The sequence below is a fragment of the Oryza sativa genome, chromosome 11 (genome assembly GCF_034140825.1).
Source record: "Oryza sativa Japonica Group chromosome 11, ASM3414082v1".
Classification (NCBI taxonomy): Eukaryota; Viridiplantae; Streptophyta; class Magnoliopsida; order Poales; family Poaceae; genus Oryza; species Oryza sativa.
Window position 1 is genome coordinate 5,569,134 of NC_089045.1, and position 27,656 is coordinate 5,596,789.

At 41.1% G+C, this 27,656-nt stretch overlaps 4 protein-coding genes across 6 annotated transcripts; 2 read left to right on the plus strand and 2 right to left on the minus strand.

The window, feature by feature from the left end:
- Positions 1 to 1,487: 1,487 nt before the first annotated feature.
- LOC107275580 (probable indole-3-pyruvate monooxygenase YUCCA10) lies at positions 1,488 to 3,195 on the plus strand. Its single transcript, XM_015760666.3, has 4 exons — positions 1,488 to 2,099; positions 2,399 to 2,638; positions 2,752 to 2,874; positions 3,016 to 3,195. Exons 1-4 carry the CDS (start codon positions 1,488 to 1,490, stop codon positions 3,193 to 3,195), a joined length of 1,155 nt encoding a protein of 384 aa, XP_015616152.1.
- A 2,280-nt stretch (positions 3,196 to 5,475) lies between these two features.
- LOC4350037 (F-box/LRR-repeat protein At3g26922) lies at positions 5,476 to 7,364 on the plus strand. The gene is made up of 3 exons (XM_015760453.3): positions 5,476 to 6,443; positions 6,851 to 7,006; positions 7,074 to 7,364. Exons 1-3 carry the CDS (start codon positions 5,583 to 5,585, stop codon positions 7,332 to 7,334), a joined length of 1,278 nt encoding a protein of 425 aa, XP_015615939.1. The 5' UTR covers positions 5,476 to 5,582; the 3' UTR covers positions 7,335 to 7,364.
- Positions 7,365 to 8,171: 807 nt separating this feature from the next.
- Positions 8,172 to 11,075, minus strand: LOC112936823 (uncharacterized). The gene is made up of 2 exons (XM_026021118.2): positions 9,316 to 11,075; positions 8,172 to 9,214 (listed from the first exon to the last, which is right to left on the minus strand). Exons 1-2 carry the CDS (start codon positions 11,040 to 11,042, stop codon positions 9,196 to 9,198), a joined length of 1,746 nt encoding a protein of 581 aa, XP_025876903.2. The 5' UTR covers positions 11,043 to 11,075; the 3' UTR covers positions 8,172 to 9,195.
- A 5,893-nt stretch (positions 11,076 to 16,968) lies between these two features.
- On the minus strand, positions 16,969 to 21,103 carry LOC4350038 (MEIOTIC F-BOX protein MOF-like). Of its 3 annotated transcripts, XM_066305183.1 has the most exons (6): positions 20,207 to 21,103; positions 19,992 to 20,134; positions 19,579 to 19,743; positions 19,283 to 19,484; positions 18,828 to 18,867; positions 16,969 to 17,373 (listed from the first exon to the last, which is right to left on the minus strand). In XM_066305183.1, the coding sequence occupies exons 1-5, from the start codon at positions 20,895 to 20,897 to the stop codon at positions 18,830 to 18,832; spliced, it is 1,239 nt and encodes a 412-aa protein (XP_066161280.1). In that variant the 5' UTR covers positions 20,898 to 21,103; the 3' UTR covers positions 16,969 to 17,373; positions 18,828 to 18,829. The 3 variants fall into 3 exon arrangements, with proteins under 3 accessions (XP_066161280.1, XP_015616634.1, XP_015616635.1); XM_015761148.3 differs by having other exon boundaries at positions 19,992 to 21,103; XM_015761149.3 differs by having other exon boundaries at positions 16,969 to 17,388; positions 19,992 to 21,103.
- Between the last annotated feature and the right edge of the window lie 6,553 nt (positions 21,104 to 27,656).

The following is a 27,656-nucleotide window of genomic DNA, read 5'->3' on the forward strand; positions in this document are numbered from 1 at the left end:
TTCATAGGATTCAAATCCTACACGAAATTTTCCTACTTAGCCCTTTGATTCAAAGGATTGAAGTTTTCCAAATCCTATGAAATTCCTATAGAATGGCACATTGTATGTGGATTTTGGAGGAAATATAGCAAGAGCTCTAACCTCTTGGAAAATTCCCTTTGAGTCTATCTCTCTCATCCGATTCCTGTGTTTTTCCTGTGCTCCAATCAAACAACTATTACTGTGTTTTTCCTGTGTTTTGCAATCCTCTGTTTTACACTTCAATTCCTATCAGAATCCTGTGTTTTTCCTATTCCTTCATTTTTTCAACCCTGCAATTCAAAGGGGCCCTAAAACAGAGGATTGCAAAACACAGGAAAAACATAAGAATGACCGTTTGATTGAACCACAGGAAAAACACAGGAATTGGATGAGAGAGATAGACTCAAATAAAAGTTAGCAAGAGGTTGAAGTTCTTGCTAAATTTCCTTCAAAATCTCTATAGGATTATCCATTCCATAGGAATTTCAAAGGATTGGATATGATCCAATCCTTTGTTTCAAAGGGCTTCATAGGAAATTTTCCTAAAGGATTGAAATCCTCTAAAATTCCTATGTTTTTCTTCCAAATCAAAGACCCTAAATCTATCTAGTATCGGACCATAAAATCATTCATATTCCTCAGTCCTGATGCACATGGAGTATAATGAATATATATCACATTCTTATAGCCTTTGTGTGTCCGTCATGTTTAGCAAGGCACGCTCAGTCTACTTGCATGTATGTTCTCGTTTGTGAGCAACTTTTACATTCGTACCGTCGGTTGTACATTTGTACGAGACAACAGACAAGTATTCGATACGAGCTAAGTTCATTATTTCAGTCACCTTTCTTGTCAACCAAAGCCTAAAGTCCATGTATGCTCATTAAGGTGCAGTGGGTTGATGATTAAATAAAAATATGGTACATGTCAATTTGTGTTACAATGTAAAATAGTCCTATACGATCGGCAGCTTTAAGTCTGTAAATTTAGAAACAAAGAGTATATCCAACGGTAATTTCTAAAACAATGGTGTGAAAGCGTCCCATACTTTTTTCTCTAGCCTAAACAAATAACTTTTGTTGCCTATACAGGCACGTCCATTCTCCTTGACTTACAACCATTATTAGAAATTAATTAATGTGTTTGAACACGCCTTTGTCACTATATTTTCCAAGTTCACATTATAACACAATTTTGAGATATAAACGCAACTATACAAGAATTATAACTTATATGGCATTTGGCCGCATTTAATGCATGCAACGGATTTATCCAGAATTTCATCCAAATGGGATAAAAAAAAGAATTATCTGCTATTAGCAATGTGAATCCGTTCCAATTTCCATGCTACATATACCTCCTGTAACCCTCAATAGCATGTACCACAAAAACACTACTATCTACACTTCTCGCTACTTCTGCTCACTAGTTACATCCTACTACGTGATTACCTAGCAATGAATGCTATGGAGGACGTGGTTGTTCTCATCGTTGGTGCGGGGCCAGCAGGCCTAGCAACGGCGGCGTGCCTTGCACAGCGGCATGTGCCATACATCATTGTCGAGCGTGAGTCCAGCACCGCATCGTTGTGGCGCCACCGTGCCTACGACCGCCTCAAGCTACACCTCGCCAAGGAGTTCTGCGAGCTGCCACACATGGCGTATCCGGCGGGCACGCCGACGTACGTTCCTAGGGATATGTTTGTGGAGTACCTAGATAGCTATGCTAACCAGTTTGGGATACGGCCGAGGTACCACACTGCTGTTGAGTCAGCAATACATGATAAAGGTAAGAACCAATGGGTCGTGCTAGTACGAGACATGGACACTAGTGTTGTGGCAAGGCTTGCTACACAGTTCCTTGTTGTGGCCGCTGGCGAGAACAGTGCGGCAAACATTCCACCAATTCCTGGCCTCAGTAGGTTCGAGGGAGAAGCCATTCACTCGTCAGCTTACAAGTCCGGGAGAGCCTATACCGGGAAGAGTGTGCTTGTGGTAGGTGCCGGGAATTCTGGCATGGAGATCGCTTATGACCTTGCCACGCATGGAGCCCACACCTCCATAGTTGTTCGTAGCCCGGTATGTACAACATATTTGTTTATCTTGCATTACACTCCATTATGTGTTCAAACCTATATATGTTTCTTGTTTATTGTTCAAGCAATGATGGAATACATTAATTCCATTATTGATTCGTAATTAGAATTTATTCATGTAGTATTTTATCTTTGGTTCTACATTTGCATGTAGATACTATAAATGAGGAATGTGATTATATCTAAATGTTTATCCGAAATTGTCATGTTGTATCTTTCTATAGATAAAAACTTTTTCCTAATATAATGGTCATCTAATGGTTTTGTGGCACCTAAATACAGGTACACATAATGACCAAAGAACTAATATGGTATGGGATGACAATGGTGCAAAATTTAGGGCTAAATGTGACAGCAGTGGACTCTCTTCTTGTAATGGCGGCAAATTTCTATTTCGGAGACTTGTCAAAACATGGTATTATGAGGCCTAAAATGGGTCCTCTCTTACTCAAGTCACAAACAGGCCGGTCTGCCGTTATTGATGTTGGCACTGCAAGATTAATCAAAGGAGGAGTTATCAAAGTAATCATGCATCTACACTCTTTAGATACAAAATTAAGTTGGTAGTGCTTGTGAAGTTTCTAGCCTCAATTGATGTTCAGACTTTACACCATTTCTTTTCATATCTCTATTAGGTGTTCCAAGGAATATCAAAGATAAATACAAACAGTGTTGAATTTCATGGTGGGAGGCAAAATTCATTTGACGCCATTGTATTTGCGACAGGTTACAAAAGCACAGTTAATGCATGGCTAAAGGTACAAAGAATATGGATATTGCTTTAAACTCTTCTCTCTTCTTTTTTAATTCTATTTGTTTACACAATAATATATTTTGTTGCATTATGCATGATTTTGTTTCATTATTACAAAAGGATAATCCTTTTTTATCGGTTGCAGAATGGTGAAAGCATGTTTAAAGACGATGGTTTCCCTAAAAATTATTTTCCAAATCATTGGAGAGGTGAAAATGGGTTGTATTGTGCTGGGTTTGCTAGGAGAGGATTGGCCGGTATTGCCATGGATGCGAAAAATATTGCAAATGACATCGTGGCCGCCATGGATAAAATGTCATGTTAAATTTGGTTCCCTTCTATTCTGAAGAAAGGTTATATTAAATTAAACATTATGTTAAGGCATGGCTATGTTTGTATAAAAGAAAGAGGCATAAGTATGTTTCAACAGCTTCAGCTCGTGTAAAATCCAACTTACTGTGTAAAAATAGTGGAAACAACTGATATTGTTTAATGAGAAGCTATCATTTAAAAGGGCTCGTCTCTCTGTGTGGAGAAGGTGAACTATATGCATGGTTTTGAAACACCGAACAATACCAAAATTTGCATGTTCAACCTTTCCATTTTCCACCGCACCACGCAGCAGGACTAGAGAAATACTTCGTATTTGTTAAAGAAAATCAGTACTACGAAAACAGCCTAGGATTTTTTTTCCACTTCTAGTCATTCTTGAAAAGAAATCTTCTTCTCATCCTTTCAATCTCTAAATATGTAATGAAAAGGAGTTTGCACCTTGTCTAGTTTGTGCATAACCCTGCTATTTCTTTTGGATTCGTCACCGCGTATGGTGGACTCATAGCATCACATCCACAGCCAGGGCCGTCCCCCAAAAATATGGAGGTCCGGTACAAGATATAAAATGAGGCCTTATATGACAGCTAAAGCTATGAAAAAAAGCTCACACGCATATGACGATCTAGCTAGGTAAAAGAAAAATAGCTGCACCAATTCAGTTCTTCTCACTAATTAAGTGGAAAAATGAAATTGTTATTTTCTAGATGATACGTTCACATCACTGTCATGAGGTATATAGTTCTTCAGTGTAGCTATAATTATCACCGAACCAAAGGAGTAAATTCAATGAAACAGAAAGAGAGAAATTAATCCGAAACATATCAGAACTCAGAAAATATTAGTATGGATTAAAATATATAAAATTTTGGATCCCAAATTTTTTGGGCCCTGTCTCGCTCATGCCCAGGATAGCCCTGGCCGCAACAAAGAAACATGTGGGTTCATCCTAATATCATAGGAAGTATTGTAGGAACGTAACAAATGATTTTCAAGAACGAGGAGACTTCACTCCCAAAGATCATCACTCACATAATGCATGGGCATTACGCTTATAGGATTTTTAAAAATCACACTTTTAGCCAAGTGCCAACTTGCACGCCCAAACTGGTTATTTTTGTTTCAAAAATTGAGGGAAAAAAATCATGGGAACAGTAGAATGGGAACTTCTGAAATTTTGAAAAAAATAATGTAAATAATAGAAATGTGAAGAAATATGGGTTGAATGTAAGCAATTCTTTTTTTTTTGCAAAATTCAAAACTCGTTCCAAATTGTGAAAACCAAAAACAATTTGGGGACCACTATAATGGAAATATCTGATTTTTTGATAAATTGAATAAAAAAAGATAAGAATTTAATAACTTTTCATAGATTAAAAATTGATTTTTTTTCAAGGGAAAGGTATGACATGGAATTTTAACAATTTTAATCGAAGATATAAAACACTGGCTTGCCACTTGGCCAGGTCAGTAGTGCTTCGAAAATTTTGCCTCTCCAATTTTTACCAAAGTACTGTAGAGAAGGCCCCTACGTTAAATGAGTAATAGGACCATTGTTTTTTATCTAATTATCAACAAAACGGATTATCCCGTGACAAAGAAACTATATTTTTATTTGAATTTTACAGAGGAAAAAATGCCACAATGTTCTATATCAAAATTTCCCTAATAACAAACATATTTGTTTTGGCAACGAATAACAAATATATTTCAATATAACACTATAAACCGTACATATTAAAATAGACTACCGATATTTTCCTTTCGTTGTTTTCCCCTGTTACAGGGGAGTACAGCTATCATTTTGTGGTTATTTCAATATAATTTTTGCTGAGAGGTTTTCTTTGCAACAGAGGAACAATGGAAAATTATGAAGTAATTCGGCGCAAATTGAATTAATTCGTGTGATATTTGTTCTGCACCGGAGGAATTTAGAGATATTTTGAGAGAATTGAATTAATCCGTGTGATATATCACTAAAATTCTTTCGTAGCCTTAAAATTACCTCGTCACTGTCTTGTACTCCCTCCGTTTCAAAATATTTGACACCGTTGACTTTTTAGTACGTATTTGACCATTCGTCTTATTCAAAAAATTTAAGTATTTATTTATTCTTTTCATATGATCTGATTCATTGTTAAATATACTTTCATGTAGACATGTAGTTTTACATATTTCATAAAATTTTTTAATAAAACGAACGGTCAAACATGTACTTAAAAAGTTAGCGGTGTGAAACATTTTGAAACAGAGGAGGGATTGTTCTCCATTCTCCACTCTCCTCTCTCTCAATCATTCTAATCGATAGCACTCGCCGCGGCGGCGCACGCCACCTGTTCGACGGAAAGCCCCGCCGACGAGGAAGAGCCCGGCCGCCACCACATGGCGAGCGGGGCGGACCGCATCAGCGACCTCCCGGACGACGTCATCCACCACGTCCTCTCCCTCCTGCCGTCGCGGGACGCGGTGCGGACCTGCGCGCTCGCCCGCCGCTGGCGCGACCTCTGGAGGTCCGTGCCCGCCGTCCGCGTCGCCGGCGACAGGGGGTGGGCCAGCTTCGACGCGCTCGCCCGCTTCGTCGACAGCCTGCTCCGCCTCCGCCGCGGCGGCGCGGCGCTGGACGCCTGCGACTTCGACCTCAGATTCGACGGCGCCTTCCCCGGCGAGGAGCTGCAGGGCGACACCTGGATCCGCCGCGCCCTTCGCCGCCAGGTCCGGGCGCTCCGGTTCGCCGTCTCCACCCACCCCCGGGTGCCCATCCCTCTCTCGGACTCGCCCCTCGTCTCCCACAGCCTCACAACCCTAGAGCTGAGGGGTGTCCAGGGAAACGACCAGGTTCTTGATTTCTCGAGCTGTCCTTCGCTGGTGGATCTCAAGATGAAGGATTGCTACGTTGGTGGCCTGGAAATGTGGTCTCCATCGTTGAAGCATCTGAGCATAACATACTGCGTCTTCTACTGCGACTATCGCACCAGGATGGATTTCCCTAGCCTTGTCACCTTCAAGTTCAACACAAATACCGGGAGGACTCCGTTGCTCGAGACGATGCCTTCGTTGGCAACCGCGGCGGTTAGGCTTGATCATTTCTGTCATGACCGATGCGCAAATGGTTGGTACGATGATTGCGGGGATGCTGGTTGTAAGGGTTGTCATGATTATTATAGGCCTGATGAATACGACTGCGTGTTTCTCGAAGGCTTGACGGAAGCTACGGACTTGACTTTGTTAGCTTATTCTAAAGTGGTATGCTTGCAGCTTCTTCTCTCGTAACTCGTAGCATTATCTTGAGTTTTATCACTTCTTGTGATGTAACCATAGCTAAAATTACATTGACATATGACTTCATGCATAAGCTTATTTCATTTGTTCCTTTCAAATCATCACACTTCAACCTAATTGTTCATGATTGTCATGCTACAGCATAATTGAAAGTTTTGCAATTTCTTACAGAACCAGATAGATAGTGATTGCTAACTTATTTGAATTGCGCCAGCCTTAGGATACTTTTGTACACATTAGATGAACATACAGAAGAGATGAATTATAAAACCTTTTTCATCAGACGTTCATTACTATATGATCACTGTTTGCATTTTAACTTTTCTTTGGTAAATTCGTTATTTGATCTTGTGACCTTGCATTATGTGCAGTACCTTTTCAACAGGGATTTAAAGTGGTGCTCTACATTTAGCAAGTTAAAGACTTTGTTTCTGAATGCATGGTTTGTGGCTCCTGACCTCAGTGCACTAGCTTGGTTTCTCCAACACGCACCTCTTCTTGAAAGGCTTTTTCTTAGAGTTTCAAAGGTATTACTATATTTTGTACATGTATGTCCTGCTTTGATCTGTTTAGTAAAGTATTTGTTGGCATCAGGTACCCAAAAATTTAGTGGGAATGGATGGAAGTTTCAATCAATTGGAACAACCATTTGCAGCTAGCCATCTTCAAATAGTTGAAATCTATTGCAGAGAGGTTGATGGGATTATTCTCAAAATTTTGAAGGTCTTGAATGCCAATGGTGTACCACTAGAGAAAATTAGTATCCGATGTTCTGGCTGTGAGTTATCTATGAACACCCACGCTTCCTATTATGCAGTTGTCAATATGTGTTGTAGAGCCAAGCACTGTCCATAGTTATATATAAGTTCTGACTTAATCACAGTATGCATTGAGTATTTCTGAATTTTGTTTGCTATGTCTTACATGTACTATCTGCTGATACTTTTGTGCATGTTCTACTGTTTTTACTGATGGAAATGTCAACAAATGCACATATTATCCTCCAATTCAGCCCATTGTGATTTTGATTTTATTTTTTAGGACTAACCCATTTTGATTGAACCTGCTGCCATATAGATCCTTCTCAAATGCTTATACAAACAATATTTGAATATCTCATCCTTTAGTGAAGCTGTGTTCCCTTGTGTGTGTTGAACACTGCACCTTTACTATTTAGGCTGAGTTCGGGAAAACAGTGTTGCACATTAACGCGTGATTAATTAAGTACTCCCTCCGTTTCGTTTTGTTTGTCGCTGTAGCTCATTTCAAAAAGAGTCAAAATGTTTGACGTCGTAGTACACCGGCCGATACCGTTTCCATCTTTACCCCTCAGTCGGCGGCGCGGAGAAGCAGGAGGAGCTCCTCCGCCGGCGGTCCTCCTGCCCCTGCCACGGCGAGGCCCTCCACGCATGGCGCTCAAGTCCGGCGCCGCCTCCCACGCGCATAGTCCCCTTCCGCCGACGAAGCGCCGCCGCGGCACCATGGCCGGAGGAGGAGCCACGCTGGCGGCGGCAGCGTGGGAGATCGCCGTCGTCTTCCGTCCTCCGGCCGCTCCTCGCCTTCGCCTTCGTCCTCTCCATCATCGCCCTCATTACGGCTGCCCTCTCCTCCTCTCGATTCGGCTTTGGCTCGAGGGCTTTTCCCTGATTCTTTCGTTCGCTGCTCGCGGCGGCGGCGGGTTCGCAGGCTGATACATGGCGTGGAGGACGGTGCTGGTGCACGTCTCGTTGGTGCAGGAGATCGCCGGGCTTCGAAAAGCTCCATTGCCACAAGTCTCCTCCTTTCTTTTTTCTTTCTTCAGCTGGATGTCCAGAATTTACCTGATTATTTCATCCGGTTAAGATAGCTGTGCACTTGATTGCAGATTAAGCTACTGAACGGCCTGCAGATTGTCTGATTTGGTTAGCCGTATGTTGATTGTTGATGTTCGTTTTTTAGAGAATGCACATTGCATTTGCTTGGCTATTTGATGTTCATCGAAGGGGAAATTTTTCTGTTTCTGGGAAATTCTGGTCGTGTTCACTGGGGACTGATTGTTGTGTATTTGATCAGATGATTAGTGCTTAGTACTGTCAGTGATGTAATATGCGTGGGAATTTTGGATGTTATAATGAGAAATTGGAAACAAAAATTGGAACTTGAGATACAGATTCAGAGATGCACACCAAGCTTGTAAAGTGGCTGCTGCCATCCCAGCTGATGTTTCTTGTAAATTGAGATAGCTAGTCTGTAAACAGAGTATTCAGACACAGAGCTTGTAAAGTGGCTGCTGCCATCCCAGTTGCTGTTTCTTGTAAATTGAGATAGCTAGTCTGTAATTATATCAAAGGACCATTGACAGTTCACACCATTGATCTTAGATAAGCTTAGCTAATGTGTTCATGTGAAATAAAAATACTAATAAAAAAATCAAAGGACATATTCAGGTCCATATATCCTCCTGCTTTCTCAAAAATCAAAGGACATGTTCTGCACAGAATGACTGCACACATGGGCTACTTTCTAGAAAAAGAGAGAAAAAAAAGAAAGCCTCCAATTCATTCTGTTCAGATCAACAACAGCACCAACAATTTCAGATATCAGCAACAGCAGTAACACCAACAATTTCAGATATCAACAACAGCAGCAACAGCAACAGCAGCAACACCAAAAATTTCAGATTAGCTTAGCAGCAATTTCATATCCGCACCCTGCTGCAGCAACAAACAAATTCATATCAGGTATCTGCCATGGTCCTGAAAAGGAGTAAAAAGAATGCCACTAATTAGCACACATCAAACTAGTTAGGCACATGAAGCGATTTTCATGAAAATAAAATATAACCAAAGTAGTTTACCTGAGATAATTGTTAGCATTATTTACTGACTTAGCATCACACCTTAGTTGCAAAGGAAGGCGACCTTGCCTTTCAAGCACTCCTTTTTTTATGTGTGGAAGATCATAGGAGTTGTCACCGAGTACTTCTATGACTTCCCTCATGCATGCGTGAAGAGACAAGAAAATCCTGTTTGATAGCCTCACTGGATAATCTTCAAATGCTCGATCGATGGCGGCTACAAGTTCTTCTGTTGTTGTTGAGGCTGATTTGTACTGGATGGACTGAATGGAGTTGAAGAAACCCAGATCCAAGACATTCAAATCTGGGGAATTTGCCGGCTGGCAAACAAGTTTGATGTTAAAGCCGTCTTGCTTCGCGGCCTCACAAAACATTCTGTCGTCCGGTGCAATATGAGGCCGAGCATTATCCTGCTGGATGTATATAGGTTTGCCAGCGTCTTCACGAGGCCACTTAGCCCGAACAGCTGGCAATACCTTTTCTATCATGAAGCTTCGGATTACCTCCTTTGTGATTGACTCAATGGGCTTCATCTCGATTGTCCCTGCAGGACGGTTCACACTTGACCTCTTTGCAGCTGTGTATGTCACAAAAGGAAAACATCCAATTTTTCCATCAAAGATGCAGTTTCCATTTGAGTCAAACCTTGGTCTGGCGAGAGCTGTTAAGATCATTATTTTTGGGATGAAGTTTTTGTTTTGAATTGTCCTGATGCGACGCGAGGCAGTTGGAGCTGCGTAATATCGCACAGTCTTCCTCGTAATGTTGAACCACTTCTCATCTATGAAAATGAAATCAAACAGTGGTTTGAAGACAAGATTGTGAGGCACACTCCTTGGGTCAAGCATTTCAATACACCACTTCAGCCGATCAATTTTGTTTTGGTCTGTCAAGTAGGGATCCAATGAGCTAGATACACGCTTTATAGCACCCTCTTTTTTCATTCTGTAGACCTTACTCGTGCTAACACCAAGTTGAGTAGCTACATCCTGTATTGTGGTGCGGCTCAATATTGAAATATCTTCGAGACAGGACACATCCACCACCTTCTTCTTTCTGCCACACCTAGATCTTCCACTCGCAACATCAACTGAAATACCTTGATCCAAACAGCTTTTGCCTTTTTTCCATATCCGCTGTACTGTCCTGATAGGCACCGAGAATTTAGCTGAAACCTCCTTGCTCTCATGGCCCTTCAAATATCCTTTTCTTGCCTTTACAAGCATGGCGTCAAAGATTGCTCTCCGTTTGTCATTATCAAGCACGACATTCTTGTGTGTATTCTCCTGAGGAACTAGGATAGCATCATCAACATCAGAATCGAAGAAAGGATCAAACTGAGGCTGTACATTCTCCTGGCCAGGGTCAACACCTATCTCCTCTAGAGTGACTAGGACATCATCATCAGCATTTGAATCGAAGGGATCAAATCCAGCCTCTCCATTGCCTTGAGCATCTGTGGCAGCACTGTGATCGAATCCAGCCTCTCCATTGCCTTGAGCATCTGTGGCAGCACTGTGATCAAATCCAGCCTCTCCGGGATCTGTGGCAGCATATGTATCTCCCGGTTCCAAATTTAAATCAATATCCATTGTTCTTTGCTCTCGACCTTGACAAATTCCATGGGTTGTAGCAGAAGGTGATGTTCGTTGTTGTATAGAAGGAGACCTTATCCGTATGCTAGGGGACAGTAACATTCTGCTCAACGGGGTTCTAAAGAATGGCATTGCCACGCAGGGAGACTTCCTTTTTTTGCCTTTTTTCCCTCCAACATTGGACCCATCTAGTGTAACCCTGCAAAAGGTGTTGCAACGAAGTTGTCATGAATGCACATTTTGGATTATAAGTTGCATCAAATGTTAAGAGTGAAAAGCATAGTAAGGTTCTGAGAAAAGGTAAAAGCATCCATTCTGTAAGACATCTAGTACTGGTTGTATAGCATAACTGGACAGACAACCATGTGATCTAACAAGAAATTATACAATAACAAGAACTCCAATTTATGAAGCAATAAGATAAGGAAAAGACTTATGCTAAATGTTTGCATAAACTAGAACAACCAGCAATAGCTCCCTGTAAATAGAAATACAATGCTATTTCCTTGCTCTAATTAATCGAATTTTGCACAAGCAGTAGCCATGAACTGAACTATGTGAGGTTAGATGTGAAAATTCATTTAACCTCGCAATAGTGAGCATCTATAGAGTTTTCCTGAAAATAACACATTTTAGGAACACAAAATACATCATCGAAAAAAAATCGAATACGAACCTTGGAGAGAGAGCAGTTGAGGACGAAGCCGCGGCGGCGAGGCGCTCGACACGATCCTCTGCACCGCCGTCGCCGACCTCCTGAGCCGCTTTCTTCCATGGTGTGACAAATTTGCGACGTCTACCTACCCTGCCCTCCTCCTTCGTCATGACCAACGGCGTCCAGGAAGAACACCCAGTATCTTCCATACAAAATCAAGAACGGACAAGAAATGAACAACCAAATAAACATGGTAAAAAATACCAGAAGACAAGAAACACATGGTAAACAACAACCGATCAATTCAAAGAAACTACTCCGTAAACCATACACTGTTGTCCAGGAATCAGATAGAATTTATCATTTTAATTTAGTTCTGCTGGTGTAGCTCAACTATAGTGTCAGCATTACATTAGGCACAAATAATGTTCAGATAATATCTACTTTATCCACTGATCTAGCTCAACTGTGGTGTCAGCATTGCATTAGTCACAGATTACCTAGGTAAAACTGCTAATTACAAGTGAAATATTGGTGCCATGATGGTCATTGTCACACTAAGCATTTTATTAGAAGCAAATCGTTCCTGCAAAATGAAGAATTATCTACAACACACCTTGCAAAAATTCAGAGCAAATCTACAAGTAATATTGCGAATAATCAAAAGATCAAAAGCTACTGCCACATGAACAATTCAAGATCAAACCTTAATCACCACCCACTAAAACCTTATTAAACCAACATCAATTCATTATCATCATCATCATCATCATCTTGAACGTGATCAGCATCATCTAAACCCAATATGCTAAACCTCCAACGAGCCGCCGGACTTGGCAGTGCCGCAGTGTGAGTACTACCCTGACCAAAATCTCAGTACGCCAGCTTCTTGCTGGGCTCCGGCGATGGCGAGCCGGCGGCGCTGCCCGGTGGTGGCAAATCGCAAAGAACGCCACCCGCCACTACACTACTCTACAGCTTCGGAGGAGAGGATGCGTCGGCCAGATACCCCTAGTAGCCGGAGAGCGGCGGCGGGATGCGGTGGCCGGCGACTTCACCGGCGGCGGTGGGCGCAGGCTCGCGAAGAGACGGGAGGGAGGTGAGAGAAGGTGTGGGAAGAGGGGAAAGAGAAGGGTGTGCTCACCGGCGGGGGGAAGCAGGATGCCGGCGCCGCTGCCCGTGGGAAGGGGAAGCCGCGACAGGGGTGGTGGGGAAGAGCACCGCCGTCCCCGCCGTCGGCCCTGCCACGACGCTCGGGATCGAGATGGGGCACCGCCGCCGTCACGCGTAGAAGGGAAGGGGAATGAATCAGTGAAGAGGAAGGGCAAAAGGGTAAATTCACGTCAACCTTAATCTCGCCGAAGCTGTCGGAAACGACAAACAAAACGAAACGGAGGGAGTATTATTTATTATCAAGCGTATACCTACTCCCTTCGTCAAAAAAAAAGTAGATATGACCTCTCCTACTACGATAATCTAAATATATAATTGTCCATATCAATTGTACTAGGATAGTTCACACCTCCCGTCTAGGTTGAGTTTTTTTTTTTTTTTGAGACGGAGAGAGCACATGATCAAATAGTAGTGCAGCGAAGAGAGTTCCTCTAACGTAGCCTCCCACTTGATGTGGTCACTGATATGTGAGCCTGTGGATAGGTCCCACATGTAAGTAACCATGCCTTACATTAGATGATCTCAATTTGAATACAATTTACTACTATTTTATCATTGACAAACCTTTATTTTTCTCTTAACAAACAAGATTTGGCCAAGATTTTGTTTCATGTTATTTATTTTCATCTGTTAACAACCATAGCGCTTCTCACTAGTAAGGCCTTGTTTAGTTGGGGAAATTTTTTGGGTTTGATTGTCACATCGGATATACGGACACACATTTAAAATATTAAACATAGTTTAATAACAAAACAAATTACAAATTCTGCCAGGAAACTACAAGACGAATTTATTAAGCCTAATTAATCTATTATTAGCAAATGTTTACTGTAGCACCGTATTATCAAATCATGGCGCAATTAGGCTCAAAAGATTCGTCTCGTAATTTACACGTAAACTGTGTAATTAGTTTTTTTTCCACATTTAATACTTCATGCATATGTCCAAACATTCGATGTGATGGGTGAAAAGTTTTTGTTTTGGGAACTAAATAAGGCCTAATAATAAAAGGCACAAATTAATTGGTGACATAGCAGGCCAAAGTGCCAACTAGTTGAACTGAGCCACTGAAGATCAACACAGAAACGAAGAATCCAGGCTCGCACATCCGCTCGGCCAGAAACACATAAAAAGGACATTGCAGCAAACGATATGTCTAGATTGCATCAATATGGTACGGAGAATGAGACACGACTAGTCAGAGGACAGCAACGCCACTGCTGTCGTCGTTTCTGAATAATAAGGGAGACTGCATGCACACGTCAATAGAGAACAGCCCAAACCTTCAGAACCTTTGCTTTGATCCAAAACGGCCAACCTAAACACAAACCTGCATGAGATAAGTAGAAAATTTCAGTGATTTGATAATAGACTCAAATGCAGTTGTCCTTGTTATCACTCACAAAAGTTTTATCCTAACAGTGACTTATTATCACCTCCTCCCTGTACTCACAACAGAGCACTTCTTTGATAAAGCTTCCTGCTTCCCAACAGATAGGCCTTTGATACAGAAATTCATGCGTCTATTGCACCACACTTACACTATTTGATTATGGTCATAAGGGTAAACAATATAAGTTTGGTGGATCTGAATCAATATGGTTACTATAAAGGGAACAAAACAACATATCCTATCTTTTATGTGCAGACAAGCTAGAGAATGCCCATTGTTTGATTGTGAACTCTGAAGATTTCGATTACCAAACAGAGACAAAATTACATAAAGTGAAGCAATGAAAAGAAAAAAGAACAACACCAGGCTGACCAGGTGTCATGTAAAATAGTTAACCACTCAAGATAAGCAAGCAGATTAGATAATAAATACAGTGAATTCAGATCAAACACTTGATGTCAACTTGTCAAGTTCTTATAGTCTTTAGATGAGCACTTAACTGCTGCAGTAGTAGGGTAGTAAAATTTTAATCTAACCACTGACAAGGACAATTTTAATCATTCGACTATTTTAACCAATGTTACGAACTAGAATTCGAAATTGGGGTTAGGAACAGAAGAACAGAGTTGAGACAGGAAGAGCAACTTGGAGAGTAAGAGCAACTTGGAGGCGGAGGGGGGGAGGGGAGGAAGGCAAGGCCGGCGAGCCTCGCCTCGCCTGCTGGGTGCGGGGGAGGGAGCGGCCGCGCCGGCGAGTGGCGACTCGCGTGTGAGGAATGCCGTCGAGCCGGCCGTCGGGAAGGGATTGAGCTCGTCTGACTCGCTTCTCTCTCACCTGGTCACTGATATATCAGTGCCGAATTAGGATCCTCTGACGTGAAGTCGAAGGAACGTGGTGATTGACATATGATACGTGCCGTCTTACCGGTCTTAAGAGATGAAAGTAACCTCTTCATCCCGTAAAGTATAAATCTTGATACAAATTTCATATATATATTTCTAAGTTTGGTTTTTAGAATGGATAGAGTGAGTCAAACAATTAATTTCCAATCTCCTTATCCCGATTCACCTATTCCGATTCACCGAAAATATCTTCTGACTATGAACATTTGGGTTTTATAAATATCTGTACATACTATGCTATAACATTATGTTATTCTTTGAAAATTTTAACGTATATGACTCTCTTCATCCCAACTTGATCATCCCCTAAGCAAAAAATCAAGAATAAGTACATCGAAACATCCATCATTCTGAAATTAATCATCATCGATTAAGGTATTTTGTCTTTTTGTGTTCAACGAGAATTAATTCATTCTTTAAATGTTGGATGGGTTGAACCGATAGAAATTAATCTTTGTTGGCTGCATGCATATAGTTGTGTGCATGCAGCACATTACACGATACACATTTACTATTTTCACAAATAAACAAAGTAACACTTTGTTAGATGATGATTATTTTAAAAAATTCTCAAAAATTTTAGGTGATGATTAAATTAGGATGAAGGAAGTATTAAACTAAATAAATATGCTCCTACTTTTTTTTCAACTGTACAACAATAACTTGCCATTACCTCAAAATATAGCTTTCAAGAGTAGGGGAAACTAAGTACAGGTCGTCGTCGTGAATGACGCATCATCACTATCACACCCATGACGACCACAAATCTGTTTATAACCTATATCTATGATGGGCAAAAGGTTTACTTCCAATAAGGAAAAAGAAGATGATAGAAATTAAATAAGAAAAAAGAGATTGAAGAAAACCATATGAATAATTGAAACATAGTGAAAACCTTATGAACAATTGAACATAGCGCAGTGCAGTATTTTATCGAGTGAAACAAACTCGGTGCACCGAATCGGTTCTACAGCGCACCAATACACAACACAAATCCTATTTCATTTTTTTCCACACCTCTCCTGCGTCCTGCCGGCTTCCTCCTTTCTCTCATCTCTTGTGCTGGAGGATTGAGCAATAAATTGGAGGGTTAGCAAGAGTTAGGTTCTGTTTGGTAGAGCTCCAACTCCTAAGGGCCTGTTTGGCACAGCTCTAGCTCCAGCTCCATCCCTCCTAGAGCTGGGTGGAGCTCTCTCACAAAATGAACTAGAGTTGTGGAGCTAGGTTTAGGCAGCTCCACAACTCCACTCTAGACCCAACTCCTATAGCAAAATTTAGGAGTTGGAGCTGTACCAAACAGGCCCTAAATTTAGCTCCAGAAGTTAGGTCTGGAGTGGAGTTGTGGAGCTGCCTAAACCCAGCTCCACCAGTCTAGTTCATTTTGTGAGAGAGCTCCACCTAGCTCGCTCCTATTTTTGATGGAGCTGAAACTGTTTGGCTAAGCTCTGTGCCAAACAGGCCCTTAGTTACTTGGTCCTATCTCCATCCATCAAGTGCTAATTGATGTTTATTTTGGTATTGTTGCACAAACCAAATATGATGATAAAAAATGAACGGATGGAGTATTTCTTATACATGAGATAGGTCAATTCCTCTATGATCTTGGTGACGAAATAAATATGTCTTAGGCTAATCCCGACGCAGAAACTATCAAATTATTTTAATACTCGTTACTGTCATATAGGATGTTTTTTGTTTCTTTGGTGAAGTGAAGTGACCAAGTGAATGAAGAGAGTAAATCGTTACAAATATTATGCCAACAAACAATGCCACCACATAGCTGGTGGAGTATCAATTTACATCCAGGGGTCACAGAAACCAAACAGAAAAGCTAATTCCGTGGGGATCAGTAGAGCAATGTTCAGAAACACACCTTGAAGAAAATGTTCAGCCGCACGGCCAGAAACACACCAGAAAGAAAAATGCAAATGGACATTTGCAGCAACCGAATTTATATCTAAATTGCATCAGATTTAGAAGGCGAGTTCTTTAGCATCATACGCAACAGAGCTATACCACTCATCCTGCAAGGCTATACTAGCATAATATATAAGGCTACTTATAATGTCGTACATACAGAACTAGATATGGTACCGATACGAGTTCTTTAGCATCATAAGCAGTAGAGCTATGACTCATACTGCAAGGCTACACTTTAGCCAAATATGTAAGAGTACTTCTAATATCGCTAATATAGTAAATATGGAACCAAATCCGATGAGACTACTTAATCAATATAATAAGAGGACTGCAACACCACGGATACGTCTGAATAATATCTCAAGAGATATCTCATCCACCAACGGCCCAATTCTTCCGACCTCCTCTTGATCCAGAAGGCTAAAAAAAATTCAACTGCATGAGAGAACTAGCTAACTTCATTGACTGAAATAGAATCAAATAAAGAAACTGTACATGCTACAACTAAAAAAAGAGTCCCGATAGCTAGACTTAGGGTGGTTTATGATCTAATTCTCCTCGTACTCAGAGCAGGGACCATATGACACCTTACGGATTTCAGATGCTTTTGATACAACAATTCGTGTCTAGTGCACTAAACTTATGCTATTTTATTCTGGTCATAAGGGTAACGATAAAGTTTGGTGGATCTGAATCGATAGCATATCTTTTATGTGCACACAAGCTAGCTCACTTGAGTATGTGCATTGTCTGATTATGAACTCCGAAGATTGGGCAGTTATCAAGGAGACAGAAAAAACAGCATAAAGTTAGCCAATGAAGAAAAAAGGAGTAACAATGGGCTGACCTAGTTTCTTTTATAATGGTTAACCACCCAAAATTAGCATGTATGCTGGATGATAAATACAGCATAGTTAGATCAAACACTTCATGTCGAGTTCTTATAGTTTTTGGAAAGGAAAATATGCAGACTTGAAATGAATGAATAAAACGATATCAACATGGGGCTCATGGAGTTGAATTCAAAAAATGATGGCATATGGTGCAATACTGCCAATACTACATTGGATAAGGTAGAAAGAAGGATGGTGATAGTAGTCTATAGTTTATCTTCTCTTTTCCTTTCATTACTGACTGGGGGTCACTACCATTTATTTTAAAAAATTAATTACAGTAACTCTAAACTTCAGTCAATGAAAAGTCCTTTGTTTCCGCCTTTATGTACATATGCAGAATTGCAGATTGCATAAATATAAGCAGAAAGCCTCAGCACAAAACCTTCATTGCCAGATTGCAAAAAAGATTTCAATATTCCCAACTTCACATAGAGGGTATATTTAAAAAATCGTTAACTGAAAGTGCCACTAATCAATGAAACAGATTCTTAAGTACTCGTTATTCAATAGAAAACACGGTTACTTCTAAAGAGTGGCTTTACTCAATTACTAAAACAGCTACTCCCTCCATCCTAAAATATAAGGCACAACCACTTTTTTCTATGTCTCATAATATAAGGCGTGCATGCATGCATATATTAATTATCATCTCTTGGTTCTTTAAATTTGGTTTATTTTAATTCATGTACCATTAAGTCTCACAATCACATTGCTTGCATGTATGGATGTGATTCAATCAAGGAGGTGACTAAATTTTTTTGGTCTGTGTGTTAGAAGTGGTTGTGCCTTATATTTTGGGATGAAGGGAGTACTACACATGAAACAGATTCAAAGTTCTCGTTATTTGTTCCAATTGAGTAAAATATTCATCAAGTCCATAAGATCCATAGAGATAGAAAATAAAGTCACATCATAGCTAAAATTTTGTTGCATAACAGTCTAAAACATAACTAAAAAAAGATAACATATCCATCTAACCTCTAGGAGCAGCTGAAACCAGTACAGACAAAATTAAAACCTGCAGACAACAAAAAATTCAATCAAAATGGGCTGGTGTGGACAAAGGATAATATTTTACAGTATGAAGTATGAACAGTACAGAACATATGCAATAATATCAATAAATTATCTAGACATATACAACTCAAAACTAGTCAGTGTATGATTTCATCATGCATGCATAGCAATTCAACCCAACGATAGTATAAAGCGTTTAGATGCTTGCTAGTTTGATACAAATATTATATTACCCTTCATTTTCTCTTCAACAAGTATGGGGTGCCTGCTTATCTCTCACACATGAATGCAGATTTTGACCAACGAATTTCTTTTGATTAGCTTGAATTTTTTCACTGCTTGGTTTCTTAATTAATACATGTATTCACAAATTTTATGTAAAAATAACCATGACATGAGTCATCAGATTAGCTCACATTCAGATCGACAGTGTTCACTAGTCAGTTTGATGTTAATTTTCTCGAGGGGTATGCCAAAGGTACCCAGGGTCTTCAAGAATTTGCAAACCCACATGACCTCTTTGCCTTTGCATTTAATTTCAACAATCTTAAGATGGTTGGATACAAACGGCTCTTCTGGTATCTTTTGTTGTCCTGCATCCATAGAACATTTGGGTTCCTATGCATGGAAAATAAGTTATCATACTAGCTCAATCAAAACATCTATAGTAACTTTAATAACATGCACCTATCTTATCTACAATATATAATACCTCTGGGATTTTAATAGTAAGCTTCTCCAAAATTGGTGATTGCTGTAGAAACCGAATCAATGCACTGAGGTCATGAGTCATGCACCATTCACCAAGTGCCAAAGTCTTCAACTTGGCAAATGTATGACATGCCAAGAGCAAATTTAAATCCCTCCTGAAAACATACTGCACAAAGTGCAAAGGAGCCACAGATCAATTAAGTAGCCATTATTTTTGTAAGTACAAGATGTAGTATAACCAGAAGGAAGCAATGAAAAATATTTAAAAACAATCTTTTGTTAAAGGTGTAAGTACCAAGCATGATCATGCTAATGCTACCCTAGTGATGGATATGTTTACTACATAACAAGTGGTGAAATTAAAACTATATTAGAAAGTTACAAGACAAGAAGACACAAGAAAGATATACATACCATTGCAGGTTCAGCTGACAACTCCAAGTGTGTAGCTTCCAATAAACCATTGAGACAAACGCATTTGCTGCGGTCAGAATAATTGCAGCAATCAACGCAAGAATCGTCGCCACAGTCACCAAGGACACTATTGTCACATCTGTCTGCATAATCGTCATCAAATATAACAATTGCAGCTACCAAGGATGGCATGCTTTCAAGGAAAGGAACGCTACCAGAACATCCATCTAGCTCCAATGAAACAACACTTGGAAAAGACATCTGAGTACGGGTAGCTGGATAAAATTCACAGGAGGCAAGGCTCAAGATTTTAACGGATGGAGATGACATCTTCTCGGCATTGATACGGCAGCACTTCATCTTCAGAGCAATCAGCGCCGGGCAGCAGGAGAAATCAAGAATGTTATCGTTGCCAAGAACACCATCAAGCTCTAACCTGGTGAGGCGCTGAGAGATGAGAGGCACATCAGGCAGCGTGATGTACGCGGGCAAAGAGATCCGTAGCACCCGGGCATGGTGGCGCAACAGGGCTAGCATGATCCAGCGGTTGACATGCCAATCCTTCCCCTTGTCCTCCGGGAAATCGAAGTCCAGGTCGCACAGCTCCAGAGGCGCGTCGCGGCGGCGGCGGCTGACGAAGAGGCCGTCCACGAAGCGGATGAACCTGCCGAGGCCGTCGCCCCGCAGCCGCGGATTCCACCCCTCGACGTCGGTGACGCGGAGCGCCGGCGCGTGCTCCCAGAGGTGGCGCCAGCGCCGGGCGAGCACGCACGTCCGCACCGCGTCGTGCGCCGGGAGCAGCGATAGCACGGCGTGGAGCGCCTCGTCCGGCAGAGCGCTGACGCGGTCGGGCACTTCCTCCGGCGCCGCTCGCCTCGCCGGCGCCCTCCTAATCCGGGGCGGCATTCCGTCGAACAGTTGCCGCGCTGAGCGATTAGCGTGGCAACGGAGAATGATAGAGAGAAGCGAGAGATATACTAGTTTTATAATCCATCGAACCGCCGCCGCTTCGATCGCCGGGCGTTGGCGAGCGCGTTCATTCGTCCCGGGAGGGAGGCCGCGCGTAGGGCCGAAAAATGATCCGCACTCCTATCCTCCACCTCCGCTACTGCAGTTTTCGAGCTCCGATTCATACACTTTCTAAATACTACTCCCTCCGTTTTACGATGTAAGTCATCTAGCATTTCCCACAATAGCAGACTAAGTAGTTTCTAAGAGCAGGTACAATAGCAGACTATAAGTCAGCTATAAATATATTTTAAACAGATAAATGAAGAGAGAGAAGAACAGCGAGCTACATATCTATAGCCAGCTGCAGCACGGACTCCAAGACGTAATGTGTGTATGACATGTGGAACCCGGTAATAATAATATAGTAAGCAACTATTGTATGAACTAGGAAGGTAGCCCGCGCATTTGTGCGGGCATGTATCGTGCGAGCATTCACGCAGATTAGTACTTTTTATGAAACTTATAATGACAGAATATATATCAACGGGATGACACCTGCCACGCTTTAAAAGTACTATTTCTCTATAAATTTTCTTCATCGGCATTACTTGGATAATTTTTCCAACCTATCTGTTATCTTTAAACTATATAATATTTAATTTATACCAGTAAGAAATTAATTATATTTTTTTCATTATCTTGAAAGAAGATTGACTTAAATTTGTTTAAAAAAAATATCTAATTAATTATAATATTGTTCATTATGTTGAAAGAAGGTTGACTTAATTTGTTTAAAACAAATGTCTAACAAATTAAGTGAAAATTAAAAATAAGGTGGTTTTCCTTGTAAGTTCAATGTTTAGCTGCTCTATTTTTTAGCAAATCCAAGAAAATTATTATTACTAATAAATATGTTTTGTGTGCACCATCAAGCTGCCCCTCCTTCTAATTGGTTCATGTTCGCGCCATTTGTTATATACTTACATATATATGAATGAATAAAGAGAAAAGATCCACACATCTTGTTTCCATATGACGAGTCCTAAAATTTAAATTTTATAGTAACAAATATAACTTTCAAACCAACTACTTGTTGCCTTAGTGTGGCTTATACATGCAATAATACATTAATAAACTCCTAATGCCACGATATACGGTACATGATAGATTGAATTACATTATTAGTATGTAAACACTTAAAGATGTAATGGGAAATGTTTGTTCCAATTTAAGTGAAAAATACGAAGCATTTTTTTAATGAATTTTAGATATTCTCTCATTGGTAAAATGGATCTTGAACTGTTTATTTACTTATAAATAAAACAACAGTTCAACAAACTGAAAAGTAGACATAACGTAAGAATTATGATCACTTATGATTGTTTTATATTAAAATGTTAGTTAAAAAATATGGGAGGAATGACTTGAATGAGAGAGGAGAGTAGAGGAGGGGAGAGTATGTGTGCATATCACTACAAAAGAGGGAATATAAGGCAGTGGGAGAAGGAGGGCTAGATTGGATGGGAGGGGAGGGATTTTATTTTCTTTAGGATAGATGCAATGGATTTGCGTTATTAAGATATAATGATACAAAATAATAGGTCCATTACATTAAATGGAATTTGGTAGAAAAACTATTATAAATATATTTTTTTGCCGGTTACAAATTTAATGTGTTTTAGTTACTAGTACTTTATTAGCTGAAAATAGAATGAGAGTTTTAATGTTTGATTAAGATGTATCCTTCTTTACTGGTCGTTTCCTACGGTATATTCGTAGTAGATACTAAACTATGAATAATAGTAGTTTATGACTAACCTAATAATGTTATTTTGACTTATCATAATTTCAGAATGAGGGAAGTTTCTTTTTGGAACATCACTTACAGTTAGGTCTATTTTACATTCATTATTATCATAGAACTAATTTAATTGTTGTGAAGTTGCGTAGGACGATAAAACACTGGTGGAGAAACCATCTTTGGTCGGTCGCCCGAAATCCACAATAGTCTCGGTTCCACTAAAAACCGGGACTAAAGATGATCTTTAGTCCCGGTTGGTGGCTACAGCGGGCATATTTGATCTTTAGTCTCGGTTGGTGTTACCAACCGGGACTAAAAATGATCTTTAGTCCCGGTTCTAAATCTGTCAGGCCTTGTCAGGCCCCCCGATATCTTTAGTCCCGGTTGATAACACCAACCGGGACTAAAGATAGGATCTTTAGTCCCGGTTGATATTATCAACCGGGAGTAAAGATCATCTTTAGTCCCGGTTGGTGTTACCAACTGGGACTAAAGATCCCAGGGATCTTTACTCCCGGTTGATAATATCAACCGGGAATAAAGCGTACGCACCAGCCCACGCACAAGCGCATGCGTAGCCCATCCTTATCTCTTTTTCTTCTCCTTCCTTATCTTCATCCTCTCCCCTTCCTCTTCTCTCACCCCCTCTCCTCCTCCCCTCCCCCTCTTCCTCTTGCAGAGGCAGCCGACGGCGGCGGGATGGGGGATGGGCGCGGGCTGGCAGCGGCCGGCCGGCGGTGACGGGAGGGAGGCGGCCGGGCGCGGGCGGGCGGCAGCCAGGTGCGGGCTGGGGCTGGCGGCGGCCGGCTGGCAGCGGCGGGATTGCGGCCGGGCGCGGGCCAGCGGGATGGAGGACGGGCGGCGGCGGCCCGGCGTGGGCCGGCGGGATGGAGGCCGGTCGCCGGCAGCCTCGCCCTCCCCTCCTCCAGATCCGGCCAGAGGGGAAGCGGCGGGATGGAGGACGGCCGGCGGCGGCCCGGCGCGGGCCGGCGGGATGGAGGCCGGTCGCCGGCGGCCTCGCCCTCCCCTCCCCCAGATCCGGCCGGAGGGGAAGCGGCGAGATGGGTGGCCGGCCGGCGGCGGGATGGGAGGCCGGCCGGTGAGTCGATTTTTTTTTTGATTTTTTTAATTTGTGGTTTGGATGTTTTGATCTGTGAATGAATCTATGAATCGATATTGTGAATGAATCTGTGATGTTGTGAATGAGTATGTGACTCGATGTTGTCAATGAACCTTTGAATCAATATTGTGAATATATTTGTGATGTTGTGAATGAATATGTGAATGGATATTGTGAATGAATTTGTGGTGAATCTGTGAATCGTGCTGTGGAGTTGTGATGTGGATTTGGGGTTTGATTTGATGATATGCATACCACTCGATTCGGGAGAAAATAAAAAAGAAAAAAGGACTAGCTGATGGACTGCCGCTACCCTCTCTTTAGTCCCGGTTGATGACACCAACCGGGACTAAATCTTTAGTCCCGGTTGGTGTCATCAACTGGGACTAAAGATCGATCTTTAGTCCCGGTTTTTTCACCCGGGACTAAAGATAGCGATCTAAAAGCACTTCTCCACCAGTGAAATCTATATGGCTGTTTTTTCATATCTTTTTATAGTTGTTTGGGTGGCAACGAAACTCAACAAACATAACCCAAAAGTAACATATTTCTTTCTAATGTTAACTCTAAATTTAGTCATAAATAATATGACAAAATAAGTGGATAAAAATTAGTTGTATATTTTTGTTTTTAGAGTTTTCTTAATTTTTTATCACAAAGTTTGCTTTCTAAGGTATATCAAGAAAATGGGATAGGGAACACGATTTAGAGAGTGCGAGTGAATAACGGGGAAGAAGGCGGACGATGGGAGTAAGCACATCCGTGTCCATGTGTAGGCCAGGGTGGGGTTTGGGACGCGAGAAGGCTATTACGCGATCAGTCACGCGCGCCCCTCCCGGCGTGACTGGACACGTGTCGCGCGCGCAGAGGGGGTGGCGGATGCGCCGCGCGGAGTGCGAGTTTTCCTTTTTTTTTTGTTTTTTTCCGTGTTTTTCGTTTCTGTTCGGTTTGCCTTTTCTTCTGTTTTTTTCGTTTCTGTTCAGTTTGGTTTTTCTTTTTTTTTTAGTTTCTCTTCTGTTTTTTCGGTTTTTTTAAAGATGCACGAATACAAAATTTGTATTCGTATGTATACCAAGCTAGTTTGTATTCGTACGTATACAAAGTTTATATACGCATATGTAGACTTTGTATACGCGTATATAAAGTTTATAAACCCATATGCAAACTTTGTATATGTGATGTAATTTCTTGTTTTTTAATTTTTTTTAATATGTATGTATATAAAGTTTGTATAATCGTATACAAAGTTCGTATACATCGTATACAAAGTTTATATACGTCCTATATAAACTTTGTATATGTGTATTAAAAATATATTTGTAAATATATATACACACACGTATATACATATGTATATACGTGTGTATATGTAGTATATACATAAGTATAGTAGATACAGAAGAGACTAGAGGGGAGGCGACTGACCGCGCATGCGCGGGGGCGCGCGGCTTATCGCGTATCAGCGCCCCCCGTTTGGGATGTGGGTTTTTTTTTCTTTAAGCTTGGTTGCAAATAATGGGTTTATCAAATTAAATAAAAATTGATGGCTAGATGTTTTATTTTATTTTAATAAAATTTGTAGGAATCTCTCATATTTTATTTGATTATCACATGGTGGCTTAGAAATGCTCCACGGATAAGAATCTATGTAACTAAAAACCATGTAAATTATTTTTCAAGGTTACTAATGTTTATCCGATGGCTTAGTCTACTAATTTTGAATTATGTAGCAAATTCTTAGGAGTATTCTACGTGGTTACTAATAATAATATGAAAATTTTAAGTTAAAATACAGGCCAATATGGGTCATAAACTATCAATTTAGCTGTAAATACAATGATGAATAAAAAAAATGAGACGTACTACCTCCGTCTCAAAATATACCAACTCTTAGCTATGAATTTAGGACATATACATATCTAGATACTTAGCTAAAAGATGCTATATTCTACGACGGAGAGAGAGTATAATTTTGAAGTTATGGCTATTTAAAATTTATTATCACAACTTTTTATCTGATACCGCTGTACATAAAAAGAAGATAGAAAATAGGAGGGAAGCAGAGGTTAGAGATGGAATGTATTTATTACTAACCGGCAAGCAAATCCATCGGTGTATTCATGAATCGACCACTTATACGTGTGCATAGGCGTGTGAATAGCAAAATCCAATAGCCAAAAGTTAATCATCAGCGCTTCCACATATCCTGAATGGTGGAGTTGAACGGAGGCAAGGACGTCCGAGCAGGAGCAGAAGCAGGATCATGACCATGGCGATGCCCTAGGGGAGCTAGAGCTTCTCTCTGCGCGGCCCTGAGCCAGCGGTTCCGGCGGCGGTTCTTTTAATCTCAATTAAGTTGGACGGCTAAGAAATATTGGACCCACATATTTAATTAAAAATTAAGGGATGGATTTTATTAACGCCACGTGGCAGCTTGAGAGCGTTTTAAGGATTACCACGTGGCAATCTGAGAGCGTTTGTAGGAAGTTTAATGAACTTTTAGTTACATTAGCTATATATGATTTGTAGCTAGTAGTGGGCTATATTATTAAACTTGCTCTGCTAATAATTTTTAAAATATATATATATTTGAAGGGGCATCTCTCTTTCTAAATCTCGCTTTTTGCTTTTTTATAGTGGTGTAGCGAGTGGTGGTAGTAGCGGCAAGGAGCTCCGTCGGAGGGGACATCATCGCCGCGTTCCCGGAGCAAGCGCTCGGTCTCGGGAATAGGATCCTAATCTAAAGTCAGAGGGATGTCCAACACCGTTGCACCGTTCGTTTTTCATCGAACGGACCTGAGCGATTACAGCAGAAAGACCAGCTAGATCTCAGCCTACGTGGCCCACAAGCAGTCTTGCTCTGGCCTCTTGGGCCGCCTCACTCGCCATAGATGTCGCTGCGGACTTTTTTTGGGTTTTAGATTTTTTTAAAAAAAATATTTACAGAAATAATCTATCGGCCAAAAAAATTACAAAAGTAGACCCTGCCGCTCACCTCTGGGGCGGCAAGCTGACGTGGCAAACGGGGGAGGAACAGGCGGTGACGGAGGGAGGGTTTTTTTGCAGGAAAACCCTTGCCGGCCTCTGGTGGGGCTGCAAGGGGCCCGAATGCAAAAAAGCCAGTCGGGGCCGGCTATTTTGCAGGCGGCCCCTTGCCGCTCTCTGGCCGGGCGGCAGGCCTCGCTGCCTATAAAAGGCCTGCTGCCCAGCCCCCAGCCCTCATTCTTCTCTCCTCAATTCCAGTGAAAAAAAAAGAAGAAAGGGGAGGAGAAGAGAAGAAGGGGCGAAGCCCTGCCGGATTCAGACGCCGATTTCAGGTAATGTTCATAGATCCTATATGTGACTATTGAGTTAAATAGTGCGTATTCTTTAAAAATTTGTTTGAATAAATGCATTATATTTTTAGGGTTTTAGTTGTACTAATCTAGAAGTGCGTATTGTAGATATCGGTAACTACATAGATCTGCTAGTTTGGAATCAATACATTACCGTTGCATTGGCTTACATAAGAAGATATTACGTTGTAGATGTTTATTGCATGAAAGAGTAATATGATCTAGTTATTTCGTTGACAGATATGTCGAACAAACAAATATTCCAAGTTTACCATGGACCAGGAAACGTCCGTTACGGACCAACTGGGGTAGATCTGTCAGATTTTATTGTATCAGAAAGGGGAATTGATAGACCGGCTGAGAGGAGTGTACCTTCTATAAAAGGATGGTTAATGAGGGGCTTGAGAGTTGATCCACAGACAAGTGACATAAAAATCTTTTGGCCGTACTTTTTTCAT

Coding starts and splice junctions, on each gene's coding strand:
- LOC4350038 (XM_015761148.3), bottom strand. CDS start 20,897: ATGCCGCCCCGGATTAGGAGGGCGCCGGCGAGGCGAGCGGCGCCGGAG. Junction 19,744..19,991: donor TGTCAGCTGAACCTGCAATG/GTATGTATATCT, acceptor CACTTTGTGCAG/TATGTTTTCAGGAGGGATTT. Junction 18,868..19,282: donor TGAACACTGTCGATCTGAAT/GTGAGCTAATCT, acceptor TGTTGTCTGCAG/GTTTTAATTTTGTCTGTACT.
- LOC107275580 (XM_015760666.3), top strand. CDS start 1,488: ATGGAGGACGTGGTTGTTCTCATCGTTGGTGCGGGGCCAGCAGGCCTA. Junction 2,100..2,398: donor CCATAGTTGTTCGTAGCCCG/GTATGTACAACA, acceptor ACCTAAATACAG/GTACACATAATGACCAAAGA. Junction 2,639..2,751: donor TCAAAGGAGGAGTTATCAAA/GTAATCATGCAT, acceptor TATCTCTATTAG/GTGTTCCAAGGAATATCAAA.
- LOC4350037 (XM_015760453.3), top strand. CDS start 5,583: ATGGCGAGCGGGGCGGACCGCATCAGCGACCTCCCGGACGACGTCATC. Junction 6,444..6,850: donor TGTTAGCTTATTCTAAAGTG/GTATGCTTGCAG, acceptor CATTATGTGCAG/TACCTTTTCAACAGGGATTT. Junction 7,007..7,073: donor TTTTTCTTAGAGTTTCAAAG/GTATTACTATAT, acceptor TGTTGGCATCAG/GTACCCAAAAATTTAGTGGG.
- LOC112936823 (XM_026021118.2), bottom strand. CDS start 11,042: ATGCCATTCTTTAGAACCCCGTTGAGCAGAATGTTACTGTCCCCTAGC.